The 20,533-nt window shown below is 35.6% G+C and overlaps 2 protein-coding genes across 2 annotated transcripts; both read left to right on the forward strand.

Moving 5' to 3' along the window:
* Window positions 1-371: 371 nt before the first annotated feature.
* On the forward strand, window positions 372-4,936 carry LOC145807643 (helicase and polymerase-containing protein TEBICHI-like). Its single transcript, XM_082906200.1, has 3 exons — window positions 372-1,328; window positions 4,237-4,437; window positions 4,579-4,936. Exons 1-3 carry the CDS (start codon window positions 1,218-1,220, stop codon window positions 4,657-4,659), a joined length of 393 nt encoding a protein of 130 aa, XP_082762326.1. The 5' UTR covers window positions 372-1,217; the 3' UTR covers window positions 4,660-4,936.
* A 226-nt stretch (window positions 4,937-5,162) lies between these two features.
* On the forward strand, window positions 5,163-7,259 carry LOC114288795 (dolichyl-diphosphooligosaccharide--protein glycosyltransferase 48 kDa subunit-like). The gene is made up of 8 exons (XM_082905180.1): window positions 5,163-5,186; window positions 5,270-5,362; window positions 5,597-5,647; window positions 5,862-5,933; window positions 6,041-6,166; window positions 6,261-6,336; window positions 6,578-6,836; window positions 6,929-7,259. The coding sequence occupies exons 1-6, from the start codon at window positions 5,163-5,165 to the stop codon at window positions 6,315-6,317; spliced, it is 423 nt and encodes a 140-aa protein (XP_082761306.1). The 3' UTR covers window positions 6,318-6,336; window positions 6,578-6,836; window positions 6,929-7,259.
* Window positions 7,260-20,533: the final 13,274 nt, after the last annotated feature.

Genomic DNA, 20,533 nt, shown 5'->3' on the forward strand with positions numbered 1-20,533 from the left:
TATTTTTTGGCGACCAAAAATTTGGTCGCGAAAAATTTATTTTCAGCAACAAAAAAAAAATAGTCGCCAAATTACTACTTTTAGCGACTAATATTTTAGTCGTCGTTGATTGAGATTTAGCGACTAAAACAATTTGTCGGCGAAATAATCTGTTTTTGCGACTAATTTGAGAGTTTGGTCGCCAAAAGTTTGAGGAAAAATTTGAAAGATGGAGGGGGAAATATATATATATATATATATTTTTTCAATTTTTCCTTACGCCCTCACTACCTCAGGCCCCTTTTCTTTAGATTTTGCCCTAATTTCTTGACAGACCCAACAAACAAACCCAACAACACATACGCAGAGACTGTCTCTCTCTATCTCTCTCTCTCTCTCCCTCCTCATTTTTTCCCCTCACGGCAGCCGAATCACCTTCGTTAACCCTTTTCCTCTTTTCTACCATGCCACAATACCACAAAGATGAGGCACCATTCATCTTTACCCTATCATGTCATACACACCATCCACCCCCCGATACTCACCATTACCAACACCCACAACCAATCCCAATCATTGTCATCAAGAAATCAAGGCCAAAAAGGGGGGAAAAAGGGTTTGTAAAAATAATAAACCATGGTCGATCAGAAGCCGTGGGTTCGACCCGAAAAGAGAGAGAGAGAGAGAGAGAGGCAGTGTTCTCACCCACCCATTCCCTCTTTATCTTTCTCTCCTTCCCGTTCTTCTTCTTCCATACCCAGTGTGCCAAGTTCCCTCTCCCTCCCGTTCTTCTTCTTCATCGCAAGGTAAGTTCTCACTTTTTCTACCTCTTCCCTTCTCGCTCTTTGATTTCAATTCTTCTTTCCTTTCCCTTACATCCCTTTTGCCTTTTTTTGCCCCACCATTTCCTCCGTGTGATCTTACCCAAGAGGAAACTTCAACCCTAACAGCTTCTGCCCTAAATCTTCTCTGTTATACTCTAACAGCTTCTACCCTAACAACTTAATCGTATGGAGTTGGTGATGGTATGGCTGATTCGAAGGTTTACACACCTATTGGAGGTCGATCTGGGTCAGGTGGTCGTGGAGGAAGGGGAGGCAGAGGCCAAAATCCTGTGGCCTTGAATCCTGAGTTGTGAGAGAGAGAGAGAGAGAGAGAGAGAGAGAGGGTTACAGAGAAGATGGGAGGAGAAGGGAGAGAAGGGGATTGGGAGTGCGGTGGATGCAGGAACCGCAACTATGCCTTCAGGTCCTTCTGCAATAGATGTAAGCAGGCCCGCCTTCTCGTCGACACCAAAACCCCCGCCGATTCTAAATGGCTCCCCCGTATCGGCGACTGGATCTGCACTGGTATACTCTCCTCCTCCTTTCTTATCACTTTGATTATGTGTATATATATATATGTATGTATATATCCTCGTAGTGGTGACTGGAATTGGTTATGGGGATCTAGTGACTAGGGTTGAAAATTTTGAGTCTTTTTGGGTATACAAATTTAAACTGACCGCATTGCCAATTGGGTTTTTCGGGTTTGCAAGTTTGTTTGCTAGTGTTTGTTTGGGGTTATAGGACTACATAATTGATACCCGACAATGGTAAAAAACTAATAATATGCTTGTGCGTTTGTCAAAAATTAAGTCTTATCCCTATTCCCGGGTGTTTGGCTTTAAACACTGTTGGATTAGCTAATTTGGTTGCGGGTAATTCTTAACCCCTTTTTCACATTCTCTCTCTCTCTCTCTTTGTTGATTACATGGTCACTGTTATATTATATCAAAATTATACACTGGTGCCTGGGTATGGTGAGCAAGTTTTCATTCACTTCAATGGACAAGTGCAACTAAAGTGCTAGTTCAATTGAGTAAGATACATTGACAAGTGTTGTGAAAAGACAAGTGCAACATCAAAATTATACACTGGTGCTTGTGGTTGTAGAATTTGGGGGCTATGGAAGAAGAGAGGATTGAGGTCATAAAGCAAACTTGTGTTGTGATAGATGTAATGTGGATTTACTGATTCGCCATCTAATTTCACCTATATAATCTGAGTTTTCTTGAGGATTTTGTAGTATTGCTGTTCTTTACTTTGGCTGTGATTGCTTTCTTTTCGGTATTCAGATGAATTTAACGTGAATTGTGGATTCATGTCGATTAGGGTTTCTAGGGTTTCAAATTGAATGTTTAGGATTTTGTTTTACTCAAATTTGATTGATGAGAAAATGAGGAAACATATAAATACATAAACCAGGTTTATGTTTTGATAAATATGGAAAACTCATACTTTAATTAAAAAGCCTAATTAGCTTAGTTAACTTCAGACTTTGAGATTGTGTTATTTTGTTGATGTTTCTTCATTTTGTTAGAAATACCTAGCTGAGCCTCTGTAAGTGGGAAGATGTCTGGTAGTGAATAATTAGCATAATTTTGGTTACTGAGCATAATTAGCATAATTTTGGTTACCCATAATTAGCTCTTTTTTTTTTTGGTTGTCTTTCTATGTTTTAATGAGTTAGTTAGTCTTATATTTTTTGCTCATGTTGATCTTTAGGAATTAAGAAAATGTTTAATAGGCTGAATTTTCCTATCCCCTATGTGAAAAATGGAAATGTCAAATAATCTTTATGTACTTTTAGAGCAAGTAAATATAAATACGAGTACGGAATCAATGTTTGAGAAATTTTGTGGCAATGAATAAGGTTTTTAATTTTCCGGAAATTGATTATGATTAGGTACAATTGGTTCGGATACAATTGAGAGTACCAGAGTATGGTTGGACGACTCAGAAGGTCTTCCATCAAACTAATAAACAAAGTGCATTCAAATATTAAACAAAAATTGAAAGTAGAGTCGGTGGTGTGGAAATGAATGCTTCTACAGGATCAACAGGGAAGCATGGAAAGGATTTGCATGAAGTAGCATCCCCATTGCCAGTGAAGCATTTTGACTTCTCGTTTGAGGACAAAAATTCAAATGATCTATCTGCAGATGATACAAAGGTCTTGTGCATAGAAAAGGTGCACAAGCTGGATGTGCTTCTGTAGATAATAGAAGTCTTCAACCTGCTAATATAACAACGCATTCTCGCTTGAATGGCGCAATGCAACAACTGATATTTGGTTGTGATGTAGCTGAAAGGAAATAGTGTTTTTTGAGTGAAGATAATGATACTATCGCATCTAGTGCACCGGAAAAGGAAAAATGAAATTGCATGGTTTTCTGTGAAGATGCTGGAGATAGTACTCCATCAAGTTTTGCACCGCTAAAAGATTGTTTAGATCTTAGCTTCTGGCTTCCTTCTGAAATATGTGGCATATATAAGAAGAAAGGAATTTCAAAATTGTATCCATGGCAGGTATTTTTCTAACTTCTGGATGAACCTACTTTCACTAAACTTCTTACACTATAAAGGAATTACTGATAGAAATAGCGCAGATTAGTTGGTGGTCCTGTCTTATCATATTCACAAAGGTTCTGGATTTTCATCATTGGGTATGTGGATTGATAAATTTATTTTTGAATTGTGTTCAAGGCAAGCTGGGTTAGGAAAATTTCCATCATGTAGAGTTATATATTTTGTCATCTGTATGATTTTTTACTAGGAATTTTTATATTCAAATATAATTTATAATGTTTTGTTAGTTTGTTGCCAATTTTTTTGGGGGTGGGCTAAGTTTATGCTGAGGAATTGCTGTCTAGACTCTGCCCCTTAACCCACCCGCCTGCCTTGTTGCTGTCTGTAAAATGGAAGAAAGTGATTATGTTTGTGAAATATACTTTTGTTTTAATTTTTATGGATTGTTCCTGTCTTTATTAAATATATGCTTATATGTATTTTGTTTTTTCTGTGTGATATGTATTTGTGCTCTTCCCTCCCCCCCACCAATATTAATTTCATTCATGTTATGGTATAAACTTAGCTGTTGTTGCCAATTTTTTTATTTTATTCACTTGATTATATCCCATTTTGTTGAAGTTTGATTTGATGCTGTGTTTGATCATGATATGATTTTTATATGACAATTTTTTGGGTTGACTTGCAAAATGATGTATCTGTTTTTATTTTTATTTTCCATTTTTATATATATTATTTTTCTAACATTATGTTTGAAGCTGATCTTCGTGTGGTTTTTAATTTTCTTGTACTTCCATATGTATCAATTTGTGCAGAAAAGGTTTGTAATTCCCACCCCCCCTCTTCTAAATCAGTTTTTGATCCTAATCTATCTGTTGTACTTGAATCTATGGCTGGCTTGGAGCAGGCAGAACATCTGGAGGTCCTATTAGAACCACTTGGCAAGCATGTTCGCAGTTATTATGGAAACCAAGGTGGTGGGACTCTTCCAAAAGATACCTCTGTAGCTGTCTGTACAATTGAGAAGGCAAACTCTTTAATTAACAGATTTCTAGAAGAGGGTCGTCTGTCAGAACTTAGGATTATTGTGATAGATGAACTGCACATGGTAGCTGCCTTTGATGTAGTCTTTTTTAATTTTTAGTGATGTTCATCAATTACTTCTTGTTTCTTTTTTCAAAATTGTTTTAATGCTTTATAATTGTAGTAGATTATAGAGATGGTTCTCATCCCTGGGGTTTGTTGACAGGTAGGTGATCAGAATAGGGGTTATCTGTTGGAGCTTATGTTGACAAAGTTTCGTTATGCAGCTGGTGAAGGCAATATATAATCATCTAGTGGAGAAAGTTCAGGTACAAGCAGTGGGAAGACTGATCCTGCTCGTGGTCTCCAAATTGTTGGTATGAGTGCAACCTTGCCAAATGTGGCTGCTGTTGCCGATGAATTAAGGAACATATTGATCTTGAATGGATAAATTAAGGAATTGTTGACTTTAATTATGTATTTTTATATTTTATATATTTTAATTTTTTTCTAGATTGTACTGGATGATCTTTCAAGGGCTAGAGAAGGATTTGTGCTTGCATCTGATTTGCATTTAGTATACTTAGTTACACCACTTTGTTAAGACTTGGCCTAATAACCTTAAGGTTATGGTTTCAAGTCTTGGAGCCACCACTTTGTGCATTATGCTAAAGGTTAGGTGTGTACTCAATCTTTTCCCTCCCAAACACACATTAATGTGTACTAATTGGGCGTTGCTTTTTTTTATACTTAGTTACACCCACCAATGTTGAAGTTGAGCCAAATTGGAAATTATACTATGAAAGATTCATGCAATTGTCTACTCTTGACCAGGTAAGCTTGTTTCTCATCACCATTGGGCGTCTGTAGTCCCAGTTGACATGTTCATTCTTGAATACTAATTGCTAAGTTTGCAGAATGTGTGGCTTCAGCTTCTGTTTTTCGTTTTAGTTCGTTTAATTTATTACAAGCAGACCTTACCTGACAGTAAGATTGGAGCTAGTCATATGGTTATATGGCATTGACAATTTCCAAGAAATGTTATGCATTTCTCCTTGTATCTCAGTGTATACATGTATGTACTTATGGATTTATGCTTTTTTAAAAGAGTTCTATGATCCTTCATAATTGTGGAGGGTTTCACATGAAAGACCCCCAAACTTATTCATCAATGGTTTAGGAAATTTCTACAGAAAACTGGGTATTGTTAAGGAAGAAGGATGATTTTATTTTTTCATGAGCAGTTTGTGACTGAACTTAGCAAATGGGTCTTCCATGAAAGGGGTCATCTGGAGGTGAGGAACAAACTTGCCTGATATCTGGTTATCTTTGTATCTGATTACGACTGTATATTTTATCAACTTTGGCCAAGTTAAGACTTAAAGCTTTAAGGGATAAAAATGCTACCAGAAAAGGACGTTCTCATAAGATTTTTCAAACTTCCACATGATTATGATGTATTGCACCCTCTGTTGGTGTGTAGTATTAACTTGTATTCTTGATCTTTAGGTTGTTAATGTCAGACATCACAAAGTTGGGGAAATAGATAAGCCTGCAATTTATAGGATTAATGATGACCTGGTAATGCCACCTCATATTCATTATGTCAAGATTTGGTTGCTGTGAGATTAAATTACAAATAATGGAACTTTTGTTGCCACATTCTTACAAATGTGAATATTTTGCAGGAATACTCTATTGAGATTTTTGAGTGGTCTGGAACAAATTGGGAACCATACGTGTCTAATGATGTTCAAGTGCAGTTCTACATGATGAGCCCTTATGTGTTGAAAACCTTATCAACCAATCAGAAGGTAGTTACCAAGGCCACCACTGCATGTTATCTTAAAATCTTATGTTTTATTAACATCTCATTTCATATACATATAAATATTCCTGATATTGCAGGGGCTGTACATCCTGATAATCTTAAAAGAGATGATTAAGATTATCAACCAATCATAAATATTCCTGATTCATGGAGGTTTGTTCACTTCTGTAGAGTTGATTAATTACTTTACAGTTTAGGGCACCAAACCAAACAACTTGTTTGTTAAGAAGAACATAAATACATGTTTACATTAGATTTGGCTGTTGAGAGACTACAGTAATTGACTCTGTTCTATGGGTCAGGAAAAGAATTCACTTGTTGCACATTTTTAATATAAGACATTGTTCTAAATAATCTTTCAGTATAAGACAGTAATTAACTCTGTTCTAAACAGTTGAGACAATGCTTTGTGAGTTGAATGTGCTTTTCCAAACATACTAAACATTTAAAACCATTAGACTGTAAGTGGTCTCTTTTGTGTTTTTCTTTAGCTGCTATCATGTGTGAACTATTGAAGACATTTTCCATAAATTGGCCAAATCTTTTTGCAGGCTGAAGGTGATGATGATGATGCCGAGGCTGATGATGATGATGCCGAGGCTGATGATGATGAAACTGACAAAGATGCTGATATTACAGAAGAGAGTGCACATGTAGGATTTCTTTGTACTTTTAATTGTTTAAAAATATCAATTCCACAAAGGATCCACTTTGATATATCTTGTTTGTTGCTTTGTATTTGCAGGATGAGTTGTAGGGAGGGAGAGCACCGTTGTGGTTTTCTGCTGACAATTCACTCTCTCGAGATCTCTGAATTTTTTTCTTGCTTAGTTTATTTGTAGCTTTTAGTTTTGTTTGTGTTTTAGGGAAAGAAACATCGGTGGCTGCATAGCAAGCAAGAACTGTGGCTAATTGTTTTAATCTCATTTGACTCACCTGAGGAATTGAATCAGTAGTTGTTGGGTTTACCACTGTATGGAACGTCACTTGTGCCATTCCTTGAATTTATGTGCTATGTTATTGCCTATTGGGAAATTGGAAAGTAAGAAAATATTTAATGATTCAGTTAATTTGAATGATGCTTTAAAATTATGTATTGTGTCGAATGTTAATGAATTATGCATTGTGTCGAATGTTAATGATTTAGTTAATTTGAATGATGCTTTAAAATTATAGGTTTATTATGGATTGAATGAATTATTAGGAATTATAGGTGTATTGTTTTCTTGCTTTGGCGATCAATTTATTAGTCGCGACAAATAAATAATTTTTTTTTGTAAAAAATGACAATTGCCGACCAACAGTTTTGGTCGCAAAAAATACATCTATTGCCGACCAAACAGCTCTTGGTCGTAGAATCTCACTTTTGCCGACCAAAAGTTTTGGTCGCAAAAAGTAACAAATGGCGACCAAATTTTTTGGTCGTGGAATGTCACAATTGGCGACCGAACTTTTTGGTCGTTGAATGTGATAATTGGCGACCAAACTTTTTGGTCGCGAAATGTGTCAATTGGCGACTAAGATATTTGGTCGGGAAAATATCACTTTTCGCGACCAAAGTGTTTTAGCGACAAAATAAATTAGTCGCGGTAATTAAATATTTAGCGACCAAAAATTTAGTCGGCAAATCTAGCTTTTGCCGACCAACCAAAATTTTGGTCGCGAATTACTTTTGCCGACCCTCAATTGGCGACCAAAGTAGCGACCAAAAAAATTGGTCGCAGATAACTTTTGCCGACCAAAAATAGACTTTTAGCGACCAATTTTTTTGTTGCCAAAAGTGTTAATTCTTGTAGTGTTTCAACAATCTGACATACCGAAATATATTACACGAGACTAGATATCATTTTAGCAAATGAAAAGCACATTGAATCCACAAGAAAGAGAGAATTATCGGTGAAAAACAAAAGAGCATTCAAGTGATAAATTCAAATTTGAATTTTTCTTGGTTAAAGGTCCACGAGCTATAATGGGGGTGTTCGGAAAGTTAGTTTTTAGGGTTTTTTTTTTTTCACTAAAAGACAAATTAGTTACAAAACCAAAAAAAAAAAACAAATCCAAACAAAATATCACATCAAATCCCATAATCATTTCACTTTTTCTCTCACAAACATCACATCCAACCACAAAAAAACCCAACTATCTTCCCAAACACAAAAAAAAATTTCTCCAATAATATCCTACAACTAAAAAGACCTACAAAAAAACCCCATGAGGATAAGGCTATGTGAAATGATCAGAATACCTAAACAGCTACCGCTTTATTGAGAGAACTACATGTTTATTGAGATTATGATCGGTTTATTTTCCAAACCCCCTCTTTCTACATTTTCTCTCTTCTCTAATCTAAACCCTAGCCACCTCTTCATCTTCTCTCTCTGCAAGTCTAAAGCCCCCTTGCATCAACCTCTCTCTACAAAACTATGCATTACCATCATTTCTCACCATAGCCAGCGGCATAACCACCACCACTGTGACTCTACCTCACCACAGCCACGACGACAATGACGACGGCGGCAGCGATGAAGATGAGACATCTCGTTCGTTGGCATCTTCTTCGATCATCATAGTTATCATCATCGTATGAGGTCATTCATCATCGGACCAGTCGTCATCATCCTTATCCTTCTAGTCTCCAGCAGGGCCTCGGTAGTGGTGTCAGTACCAGCGGCGGAGGATTCGACAATGTAACGCCCTTAATTTATTTAAATTAAAACATTACTTAAAACATGATAAAACCAAAATCTTCTCAGAATCATAAAGATATTATCCCAATAAGCTATCTTTCTCATTGAACTAAGTTTTCAAAATGCAAGTTCCATATTCGTCTATTAAAAACGTAAACCATGTACATAGTTCAAAAAACACTAAAGAGTGAAATAAAATGCCACAGCGGCTTACACTTAAACAAGGCATAGCCTTATACAACAAAATGGACTCTCGGTCCCAAAACCTATATGATCGGAGCTTCCACACATTACATCTAAGAGCTATTGTGCTCTGTCAACAAAAATTCCTAAAATTGTTAAATAGGAATGAGCTAGATGCCTAATAAATATAATTTTAACAGAGTATCTAATTATTCAAAGATTCATATGGCATCATCACAGGCAAAACACATTTAGGTCAACTCATAATATTACTTTAAAAGAGAAAGCATGAATTCATAGTTTCTACAAATTTCACAATTCAACACCTGGGGGGAGGGGGGTAATTATGCCATAAAACCCCTAAGGATAGTCCCAATACACATATTTATATAGATTTTTATCCGAAATATCCCCACATTTGCCGACTATTAATACCATAGGGAATGGACAGCCAAAATCATTCATTTTTTCATTTTTGCCGACTATAGTATAACAGGACCAGTGGACACCCAAAAATACTTTCTCCGCATTCGTCCGGCGATAAGCTCAAGACGGAGCAATTGGGCATCTTGACTTTTCCCGCGCGTATACCAACAACACACAACACTATCACAAAATCGCCTTCCTACTCGGACTCACACGCTATTTACCACCCTCCTTTAAACAATCTTTCCAAGGTTTCCAAATATTTATACATTCATAAGAATAAAAGTAATATTTCACTATCTAAGAAATTGAGACAAATATAAAGTGACCATGTGATAACCCAACCCGTATTATCCCTAATTATACATATGTTTATGTGTTTGATATGAACTTGCAAGTTTGAGTATGTGAATTATGTGATTTTAGAATTATTTATGCTAAATGTAGGAATATCTATTGCAATTGTAACCTTGAACAGAAATTGAAAGCCTTAGAGGTGCCACAAACCAAAACCGACTTCATATTTGTGTTCAGTATAATTTTTAGAGCCTACTGTGAAATTTTGTAAAATTACGATTCACAATGATTTAATTAAGTTTTATGAGTCTAAGTTATATATGTCTGTGTGTGTATAGCTCTTGAGTTCATCTTTGAAGAGAGCTTGCTAGAGAGTAAGTTGGAGAGAGAGGAAGAGGAAGAGGAAAAGCTAGGGTTTTGGAAGAGATTCAAGGGGTAAACCCTAGATTTGAGCTAAGGTGTGGAAATCTACTTAGAATCTTTGTTTATATCTCATCTCTTGCTTGAAATCAAAAGGAAATTGGAATTTGGAGTTAGGGTTTTGGTTGTATATTTGTATGAACTAAACTCAAGAAATCTCTTCATATTCATTTGATTCTCTTTACTTCACTATTATTCCTTGAGCGTTTCTCACCCCCTATGTTGTATGCGTGTAGGTGATCAACATGGAGGTCAACCTTAGAGTTTGCCTCATGAGTTATTTTTGTGAACCTGTTTGTCGTGTCTCCAAGATGGAGCTTTTGGTTTTTGACTCACATTCTGTTATGACTTTTGGTCTTGGGATATGTAAACTATATGTATGTAATGCTCTTTGGTACATAAGTTTTTGCATGGTCATGTAAATATGTGAATGTGCTATTTTGTAAGCTATATAATTTTGATCATTTTGGCACAACTCAATGGACTTCTTCATTTGTGTTATGCTTCCGCTTTTGACCCTATTATTATAATTATTTTGTATCTTTGTTTGAGGCTGAAGGTAATCAAGTGATTACTAGCCGATTATGATCCGAACTTTTAGGGGCAGGTTTGGGTCATAACAGAGTAGTATCAGAGCACGAGTTAATGACTCACACACTGGTCCATTTAAGCAATAAGGAGTCTAGAAAAGAGTTAGGAACATTTGCATTTGCGTTACGAGTGTATGAGATAAGATGTGAATCCATGATCTGTATATGAGCATGAACTTGAAAAAAGTGTGCTTTCTAAGCTTCTTATGGAATATAAAGTATATGAGAATACATGCGTAAGTATGATTATTGTTTGAGCAAGTATGGTTATTATTTGGGCATGAACATTGAAATTGTGAAACCGTGTGTACGCTTCTAATTTTAGCATGAGAAATAACCTATATGATATGAGTACAAACAAAAGTTATGTGAATTGATGAGTGATTTTGATTCGATAATGAATTAGTGACTTATGTGAACATGAGTACATGAACATAAGGGTTATATGATTTATATATGCAACTTTGTTGTTGATGTATGTTTATATATATAGCAAATGGTGGAATTAAAGGCAGACGAATTGGAGAAGTCTGCCTCCTCTCAACTTGATAGACTGGAAAGAATAGTAGAAGAAATGGCAGAGGACCTAAGACAGCAAAGGGCATTAGACCCTGCCCTAATATCGGAAGCTAACCTGAATTGATTCTTTAAATGGAAAAGAAAGAGACCAAGCTCTGATGTGAACATAAACTTCATGAAGAATAGGAATTGGAAATCTGAAATATCTATGTGAGATAAATTCAATCAAAGGAAGGATTCAGCACTAGTTTGTTTTGAATGTAGGAAAAAGCATAGAGGGATGTGTTATCGACTTTCCGAGGCTTGTTATAGATGTGGTAGAATGAGTCATAAAGTAAGGGATTGTCCCCGGATCGAACAAAATGTGAATGAACCCGCTACCTTAGTCGGTTTTGCACCAATGGCAAGATCTGTTACGGCGAGTGGAATTGCAAGCCAAGGTAGAGTAACTGCACTTGTCCTAGAAAACACTCAGAATACAAGGACCATTGTCTCAGGTAACGTTACTGTTCATGAACAAATGCTTATGTGTCGGTTGATTAGGGACTCTTATATATACATGCACGATTGCTCATAAAGTTAATTGATTATGGATATATCTCTTTGTACCGTTGTTCGAGATGATTGTTACAACATTGATTTCCACTCCCTAGAACATTAGAGCTAACGCTATAACTATGTGACTAGATTGGATACATCATAATGAACTCCATGTTAGGTGTAATTATGTACCTTGCTTGGTTAACGTGGACTGGATTATTTGACTGAATTCTTAGAATCATAAATTTGTAATGATATAACCTACTTGGAATTTCTATATAACAAATTTTGTATTATGTAAGGACTTTATGTTATGAACAACTATGTATCTGTGTATCTACATGTAAACTTCTTTGAAGAAAACTATATGGTGTAGAACCTAAGCCACTTTAATATGAACCATTATGATGTCTGATCTTGAGAACAAATGAACGTAGATTGATTGTGCGACTCTGGCTGAAATCTCTAGGCGAACTGGTTAAACCCTTGGAACCAAACGTACCATGTTTGAGAATGATGTGATAAGACCTTTATTTGGTTTGATTTGATGAGAATCTCTATCTAGTTGTTTTCGTTCTAGACAAGTTATGAATTGTTAGCAAACAAATGATTGGGTTATATTGTGATAAGGACCACATGGAGATTTCTAGCAACAGGCATGAACCCTATTAAGCACCAATATTCAACTTTGTGGCAAATATGTGGTATATGTGAAGTAGGCTACCTGGGGCTGACAATTGATTGAATTACCAAATTGCTACTTTTGTGTTATTTTATTTTGACTTGATGCTATAAGAATTGTTAATCATGAATTATGTGATTATGAACACTACTTGAGAAACACCTTAACTATCTAGGAGTCTACGAATTTGTACGTTTTGTACTTAACTTCGTATTAGCATACCTTATAATTAATACTATGAGTTGTGAGAATTATGCACGTCATATGATTGATTGTTTCGATATTATCCTTGCTAACTTGGGAATGTGTGTGAGAACAGGAAGAGAGATCAACAAGAATATGTTTTGTAAAGAGTGAGAAGACTTGCGTAATCGATTATTGGTAAAGTTGTAACTCATTTACTTGGGCAGTTGAAACTTAATCTAAGTTGTTGAAGCATGTAGAATGAAAATGCTCTAATTTGCCTAGACCATTATTAGGCAACCTTACTACCTATGGACAAACGTTTGCATAATGATTAATTCAAGTTCCGTTCTTTTATTTTGACCCATTGAGTTATAAATGAGTAGTGTTCACCCTCCGAGATTAAATAGTTTTTTTCTAGTGGAACTTATGGAAGAAATCCCTACCCTACTTAATGTGCTATTGATGACTTACGACTCGTATTAGAATGAATGTCTGGATTATTGTTGCAAAAGAATTAGTGGACCGAGAGTTGGCTTTGTTATTAATGTTCAATTAATGTTGTGTCACCATTGATATAGTTAGAAGACTTCATATGAGGTGTCAAGAAAGGAGTACTTTGATTCATTGGGAATTATGCAAATTTATGACTATCGTTTGTGACCAAGCCTTGACTAATTGGAGCTATGTAGGTTATGTGGAATATGTGAATTATCAGTAAATAGGTAGTTATCTAAATAGAAGCATCTAAGCAATGTGATAGATGAGGGTCATGTGTCGTGGTTAATATGATTTATGGCTTGATGTTACGAGGTTGATTCCGAGACCTACTAAATAGCTTTTGATACCAATATGCACTGGGACAGATCACAAATTTGGGTTATTAACCATTCAATGAAGATAAGTTGAACTTCTGTGATGAGAACGTAGACAGATAAGAAAGTTGCTTGAGAAAAAGGAAAAAGGAAAAGGGAAAAGTAACGGGATAGAGACATATGATTCGTTCTCTATGTGAGTAAACAAGTTTAGAGGACCAAACTTTCTAAATAGGGGAAGACTGTGATAACACAACCCGTATTATCCCTAATTATACACGTGTTTATGTGTTTGACATGAATTTGCAAGTTTGAGTTTGTAAATTATGTGATTTTGGAATTATATCTGTTGAATGTAGGAATATCTATTGTAATTACAACCTTGAACAGAAATTGAAAGCCTTAGAGGCGCTAGAAACCAAAACTGACTTCATAGCTTTGTTTAGCATGATTTTTAGAACCTACTATGAAATTTTGTAAAATTACGATTCGCAACGATTTAATTAAGTTTTATGAGTCTAAGTTATATATATGTGTATAGCTCTTGAGTTCATCTTTGGGGAGAGCTTGCTAGAGAGTGAGTTGGAGAGAGAGAAAGAGGAGAAGCTAGGGTTTTGGAAGAGATTCAAGGGACAAACCCTAGATTTGAGCTAAGGTATGAAAATCTACTTAGAATCTTTGTTTACATCTCATCTTTTGCTTGAAATCAAGAGGAAATTGGAATTTCGAGTTAGGGTTTGGGTTGTATAATTGTATGAACTAAACTCAAGAAATCTCTTCATATTTGTTTGATTTGGGTTCAATCTTGTGAATAATCCATGAAATAGGTCCTAGATTGTTGTTACAACAAGGATTGGTAAAATTATATATATATATATGTATTTTGAATTGAGCATGTAATTCATGAATATATGGAAAAAGATGAGATTTTGATTTTGACATTGAAGCAAGATTGATGTGTTTGAATTGAAATTATACTTGAATCATGTTTTTGAGTTGGTTTTGCATGATTTTGGGTTTGAAATGGAGTTTGGTCAGTTGGGGTTGAAGCTCATTTCAGACTATCTAGTTTTTGCCCAGACCTCTCGTGCGGCCATGGGCTCTACACGAGTGGAACATGAAAAAAAATTGCGAGTTTCATTTTGCACGCTCGAGTGGCTCACACTTTCGCAAGAGCAAAACCTGACCGCTCGAGCGGTTGGACCGGCCACACTTTCGCACGAGCGGTTTTCTCGTGTTAACCTCCCTGGCCTCCCGAACGCATTCCTAACCTTATTTAAACCGTCCAGGAGATGGAATGATGGTTAGAAACCGATTGAAAAAGGATGTGAATCATTAAAAGAAAAATGTGCGGGATGGAACAAATTATTTATTGAATGTGTTTGTGTGAAATGTTGTGTAGGTCGTATGTCGGAAGAGACACATCAAGACCAAATGCATTGTGAGTAATAGTACTGTAAAGATATGTTCTTAATTGATTATTTTGATCCAGGTATGGTGACTTATTCTGATATTGTGTTTTGATCGAAACGAACGAGTTTTACGAACATTATATGACATGTGTAATATGGACCTAAGGTCGTTCCATTTATGCTATGATATATGTGGGCCTGAGGCCATTGTGATATATGTGGGCCTGAGGCCGTTATGATATATGTCAGCCTGAGGCCGTTATGTTAATATGTGGACTCATGACCGTTGTGATATATGTGGGCCCGAAGCTGTTGTGTTAATATGTGGGCTCAAGACCATTGTGATATATGTGGGCCTGAGGATGTTGTGATATATGTGGGCCTAAGGCCGTTGTTTTAATATGTGGGCTCGAGGCCATTGTAATATATGTAGGTCCGAGGCCATTTTGTTAATATTTGGGTAAAAGGTCGTTGTGATATTTGTGGGCCTGAGGCCATTGTGTTAATATGTGGGCCCAAGGGCGTTGTGATATATGCGGGCCCGAGACTATTCTGTTAATATGTAGGCCTGAAGCCATTGTAATATATGTGGGCCCGAGGCCGTTGTGTTAATATGTGGGCCCGAGGCCATTGTGTTAATATATTGGGCCTAAGGCTGTTCTGTTATATGTTAGTCCTGAGGTCGTTTCGTAATATGTTGGGCCTAAGGCCATTCTGTAGATATGATTATTGGATAATGTTATGAAGGCTGTAATTGTAGAAGAGTATTGTGTCAACATAATATGCTCTCTTTCAAATCAAGATTATTCGTTTGATTCTCTTTACTTTACTATTATTCCTTGAGTGTCGCTTACTCCCTATGTTGTATGAGTGTAGGTGATCAGCATGGAGGTCAACCTTAGAGTTTGCCTAAGGAGTTATTTTTGTGAACCTGTTGGTTGAGTCTCCAAGATGGAGCTTTTGGTTTTTGACTCACATTCGGTTATAACTTTTGTCTCATTTTGCTTAATGGTCTTGGAATATGTAAACCATATGTATGGAATGCTCTTTGGTACATAAGCTTTTGCATGTCATGTAAATGTGTGAATGTGCTATATTGTAAGCTGTATAATTTTGATCATTTTGGCATTACTCAATGGACTTCTTCATTTGTGTTATGCTTCCGCTTATGGCCCCATTATTATAATTATTATGTATGTTTGTTTGAGGCCGAAGGTAATCAAGTGAATACTGGCCGGTTATGATCCGAACTTGTACGGGTGAGTTTGGGTTGTGACAGAGTATTTCCAAAATCTCATATTAAATATCAAGAACATCCCAACTTCACAATTCTCCATTCAAATACCACTTTAGTATCATAATCCAATCATCAATTTAAAGAATTAAGGATCAATTTTATTTTATCATATTATTTCTAAATTTTCAAAATTAGGGTTTTCATAAAATTTGGGGCTTTTGCCCCTCCAACACATAAAACTCTACTTTTTATCTAAACCTTCCACAATCCAAAGCTAATAATAGAAAATCTTGAGAAAATTGTAGGGAAAATCTTTATTTTTGAAAGAAAACTCCAATTTATAAACCCAAAAATTCATCAACTCATCAATGTCATGGCAATACCATAAAAACAACTTCAAATCAAAGAGATACAAAGTTAAAAGTAATCCTACCCCAACTATCAAAGAAAAAAAGCTAGCCAAAAGATGAATGCCTCAAGAAACAAAAATCTAATCGATAGAAAAACTAGATCTTCACCCAAACTACAACTTTTGTAAGGAAAATGGTTGCAAATCTAAGTAAAATGAGAGATTTCTAGAGAGATAAATCTAGGGTTTTTGGAGCTAGAGAGAGAGAGAGAGAGAGAGAGAGGAAAGCAAAGAGAAAAGAAAAAGTGAAAAAATGATTTAAAAGTCATTTTTTAAGTAACTGATATCGTGCAGACTGCTCGAGCGATCTTTTCATCGCTTGAGCAGTTAATGAAACCTCCCAGTATCTCTGTCTGCAAAACGAGATACTAGGGAACCCCTCTTTTTCGCTCAAGCAACCATTTTATCATTGAAGCGGTCCATCGACCTGCAAAGTGAACTGCTAGGAGCACCACATTTTTGCTCGAGCGGTTTTTTCACTGCTCGAGTGGTCACCTGAGACAAATTATTATAGGCGATGTCTTAAGACCATCATTGACGGTTGAATTCGATTCACACACACACACACACACACACATATATATTATAACAAATCACAGTCCATTTCTCTCTCTCTCTCTCATCTACTTCTCGTGCTGACGTAGTCACCATGGCCTCATTCTCTGTGCCACCACCACTGTTGCGACGTCGGAGTCGCCGAACTCTAATACTCCGGTGTTAGTTCCTCCCAATCGCACCCCTCCATCTTCTATTACTCTCTATATGGGTAGTTTATATATATATATATATATAATTTGAAATCAAAAGAAAAAGATGGATACGGTTAGGGAAATCTACTCAAATCCAGATCTTCTTCATCACCAAATTTTATTTTATTTTTTTGAACTAGCACCATTTTTTCTTTTTGATTTCAACAGATAGTTGTAGTTGTAGTTGTAGTTGTAGTTATTTTTGTTGATGATGTTGCTATGGTTGTTAATGATGTTGATATTGATGAAAATGAAACAAGCTGCACAATTTTTTTTTTTGTTCTTGTATTGAACAAATCGGAGAGAGATATTTGAACAGATAGAAAAAAAAATAATTTTTTAATAGATAAGTTTGGTTTGGGTTGGTATTGAAATAGATAACTCTTTTATCTCTCTAGCAATTGAGAGAAATAGATACACAACTTCAACAGATGGATAAGATTTGACATTAGATAGAGTTTGTTTGACAAATAGGAACAAAATTTGAACTAAAAAAAAAAGTTGAAAAGATAAGGAAAAAATTGAACAAATAGAGGAGAAAATTGAACAAATAGACAAAAAACAAGACAGACAGAATTTTATTTGGACAAATATTTAAATAGATAAGGGAAATTTGAAATGAAAAGATAAAAAAATCGGGCGATTGGCCAATAAGTCCCATATTTTGGACTTGTAATCCATATAGTCCCATATTTTTTCTTGTGATAAATTTAGTCCTTTTGGATGTGTAATGATTTATTTATCCGTTACATTAGAGTGTCATATTTGGAAAAAGAAATACACTAAGGTCATGTTTGTTTGGGTGGACATAAGTTTGGGATTGGACTAATAGTCCAATAAAATTATTAATCCGATGTTTGGTTAAACAATTGAAGTACGGATTAATTATTTTAAACTTGACTATTAGTTAAGATAGGATACATAATCCAACGAATTGGTTGTCCTAGGACTATTAGTCATGGGAATGCTAATCCAGTCCGCCCAAACAAACATGGCCTAAAGAGTTTTTTAGTGTCACAACATGCTTGTCACGTTAGAATGTCACATTTGAGAAAGGTACACTAAGAGTTTTTAATTTTTTTTAGAGTGTCACATCATACCCGTCATGTTGGACTGTCATATGTCACGTTTGGGAAAAATACACTAAGAAGTTTTTAATTTTTTTTAGCGTGTCATATCATACTTGTCACATTTGATAAAAATACACAAATGAGTTTTTTTTTAAGCATTACATCATACCCGTTACGTTGTCACGTTTCAGAAAAATACACTATGAAGTTTTATTTTTTTTGAAGTGTCACATCATACTCGCCACGTTGTCATATTAGGGAAAAGTATACGAAAGAGCTTTTTTTTATTTTTTATTTTTGAAGTAAAAGGTTTGGAGTGCCACATCATACCCATCGCGTTGTCACATTTAGGAAAAGTACATTAATGAGTTTTTAGTTTTTTAGAGTGTCACATCATTGGAGCGTTACATTAATACCTGCAATATTGGAGTATCACATCATACTTGTCACATTAATAAAAGGATATAGTTGTCCACCAAAACACTACCAAAATCAAAAATAGGACCACACGTAAAAAAATTCTCCACTAATAGGACTTAACAGATTAATAGAAAAAACTTGGGACTAATTGGAGTACTTGTTTGTGAGATGAGATTGATTGGTAAATATCCCTACAAAATTAAACAAATAGGTCAAAAAATTTGAACAGATAGGAAAAAATTTAAATAAATAGTTAAAAAATTTGAATAGATAAGAATTTTTTTAAATAGATAGTCAACGAAGGTCAATATATAAAAAAAGTCAACAGATAAATTAAAGGGTAAAACTGAAAATAAAATGTCCGCCAAAATCAATTAAAGGAGTTCTTACGAAACCATTTTACAAAGGGTGGACCTCTTACTAATAAAAAATATCCACTGGACCTAATGGCTTATACCCTCCTTACCTTAGACTTTTTAACAATTTTCTCAAAACAAAATTATATTCCATAAAAAATTTATTTTCCCTAAGGCATATATCTTTATTTATAATAAACTAAACCTTAATTAGATAAGGAAACAAGGAATTAGGCTAATTCTTTATTAGACAGAAAAAAAGGGGTACTTGGTCTATAAATTCAAATTTGAATTTTCTTTGCCCAAAAATTCATACTCTAAAATATTATGTCTATAAGAACAAACTCCCACAAAATGACCAACATACCCCTCTATACCTCACCCATTTTATTTCTCTATCAATCTTCTCAGATCTCAGTTCATAGGGTATTATTCAGTAATCTCGAAGTATGGACATGTGGTATTCTATAATATTATGATTGGTGGAGAAGGTGTGTAGGTGGGATATTGTGTTGGGTGATTAGAGAATATGAGGGACATATCGAATGATGATTGATTGAGAAGTACAAACATGTGATAATTCGAGAATATTTAATAATTTCTCCAATTCAAAATAAATAAATAAATAAATAAATAATTCTCATATCTCAAATCTCTCTCTTTCCTCAAAGATCTCGATTTCTCTCTCTTCTTCCTCTGTCGCCACCAAAAGCAACATCTACACCGCCTCTAGCAATTCTTCGCCGTTGTGCTGCCTCTGATCTCTGATCTCGGATCTTCTCTCTCTCAGATCTCAGATTTTCTCTCTTTGATCTCAACCCGCCATGACACCTTGAGTCTTGATGGCGTACTCCGCCGTATGGGGCCTAAGATTTTCTTTGCAGTCCAGACTCCTGGTACAAGTCAAATCCTATCTGCCACCGAATCAAAGCTTCGCTTTTCAAGAACCTTTCTCTGCTTCGCGGAGCTTCTCAGAACACTAGCAACACTATCTTTCCCTCGATTCGCCGTGGAACTCCTCTTCATGCCCTCTTTGTTGTATTTGTAGCGTGATTGATCTGTCATGTTTTGCTTTACCAAAGCGTTGTCGCTCTTCTTTCTATCCAAAATTTTCTAGATCTATAGATGGAATAAGTTGGAGAAGCATGAAGGTCAATCTATCAATGCCATAAATGTAACCGACAGCTCCGGTGTCCATCCTCACCACCATCACTACTTTCTCTTTCTTTCTCTCTCTCTCTCTAAAGTGGAGGTGAAGACGAAGACATAGGAAGAGCTTATTTCATTTTTGAGTTTGATTTTGATTTGAAGAAGTTGAGAGTCTGTTGTTTTCTATTTGGCTTATTTTTTTACTC

The sequence above is a fragment of the Camellia sinensis genome, chromosome 14, assembly GCF_055761805.1.
Source record: "Camellia sinensis isolate YWXY chromosome 14, ASM5576180v1, whole genome shotgun sequence".
Taxonomy (NCBI): Eukaryota; Viridiplantae; Streptophyta; class Magnoliopsida; order Ericales; family Theaceae; genus Camellia; species Camellia sinensis.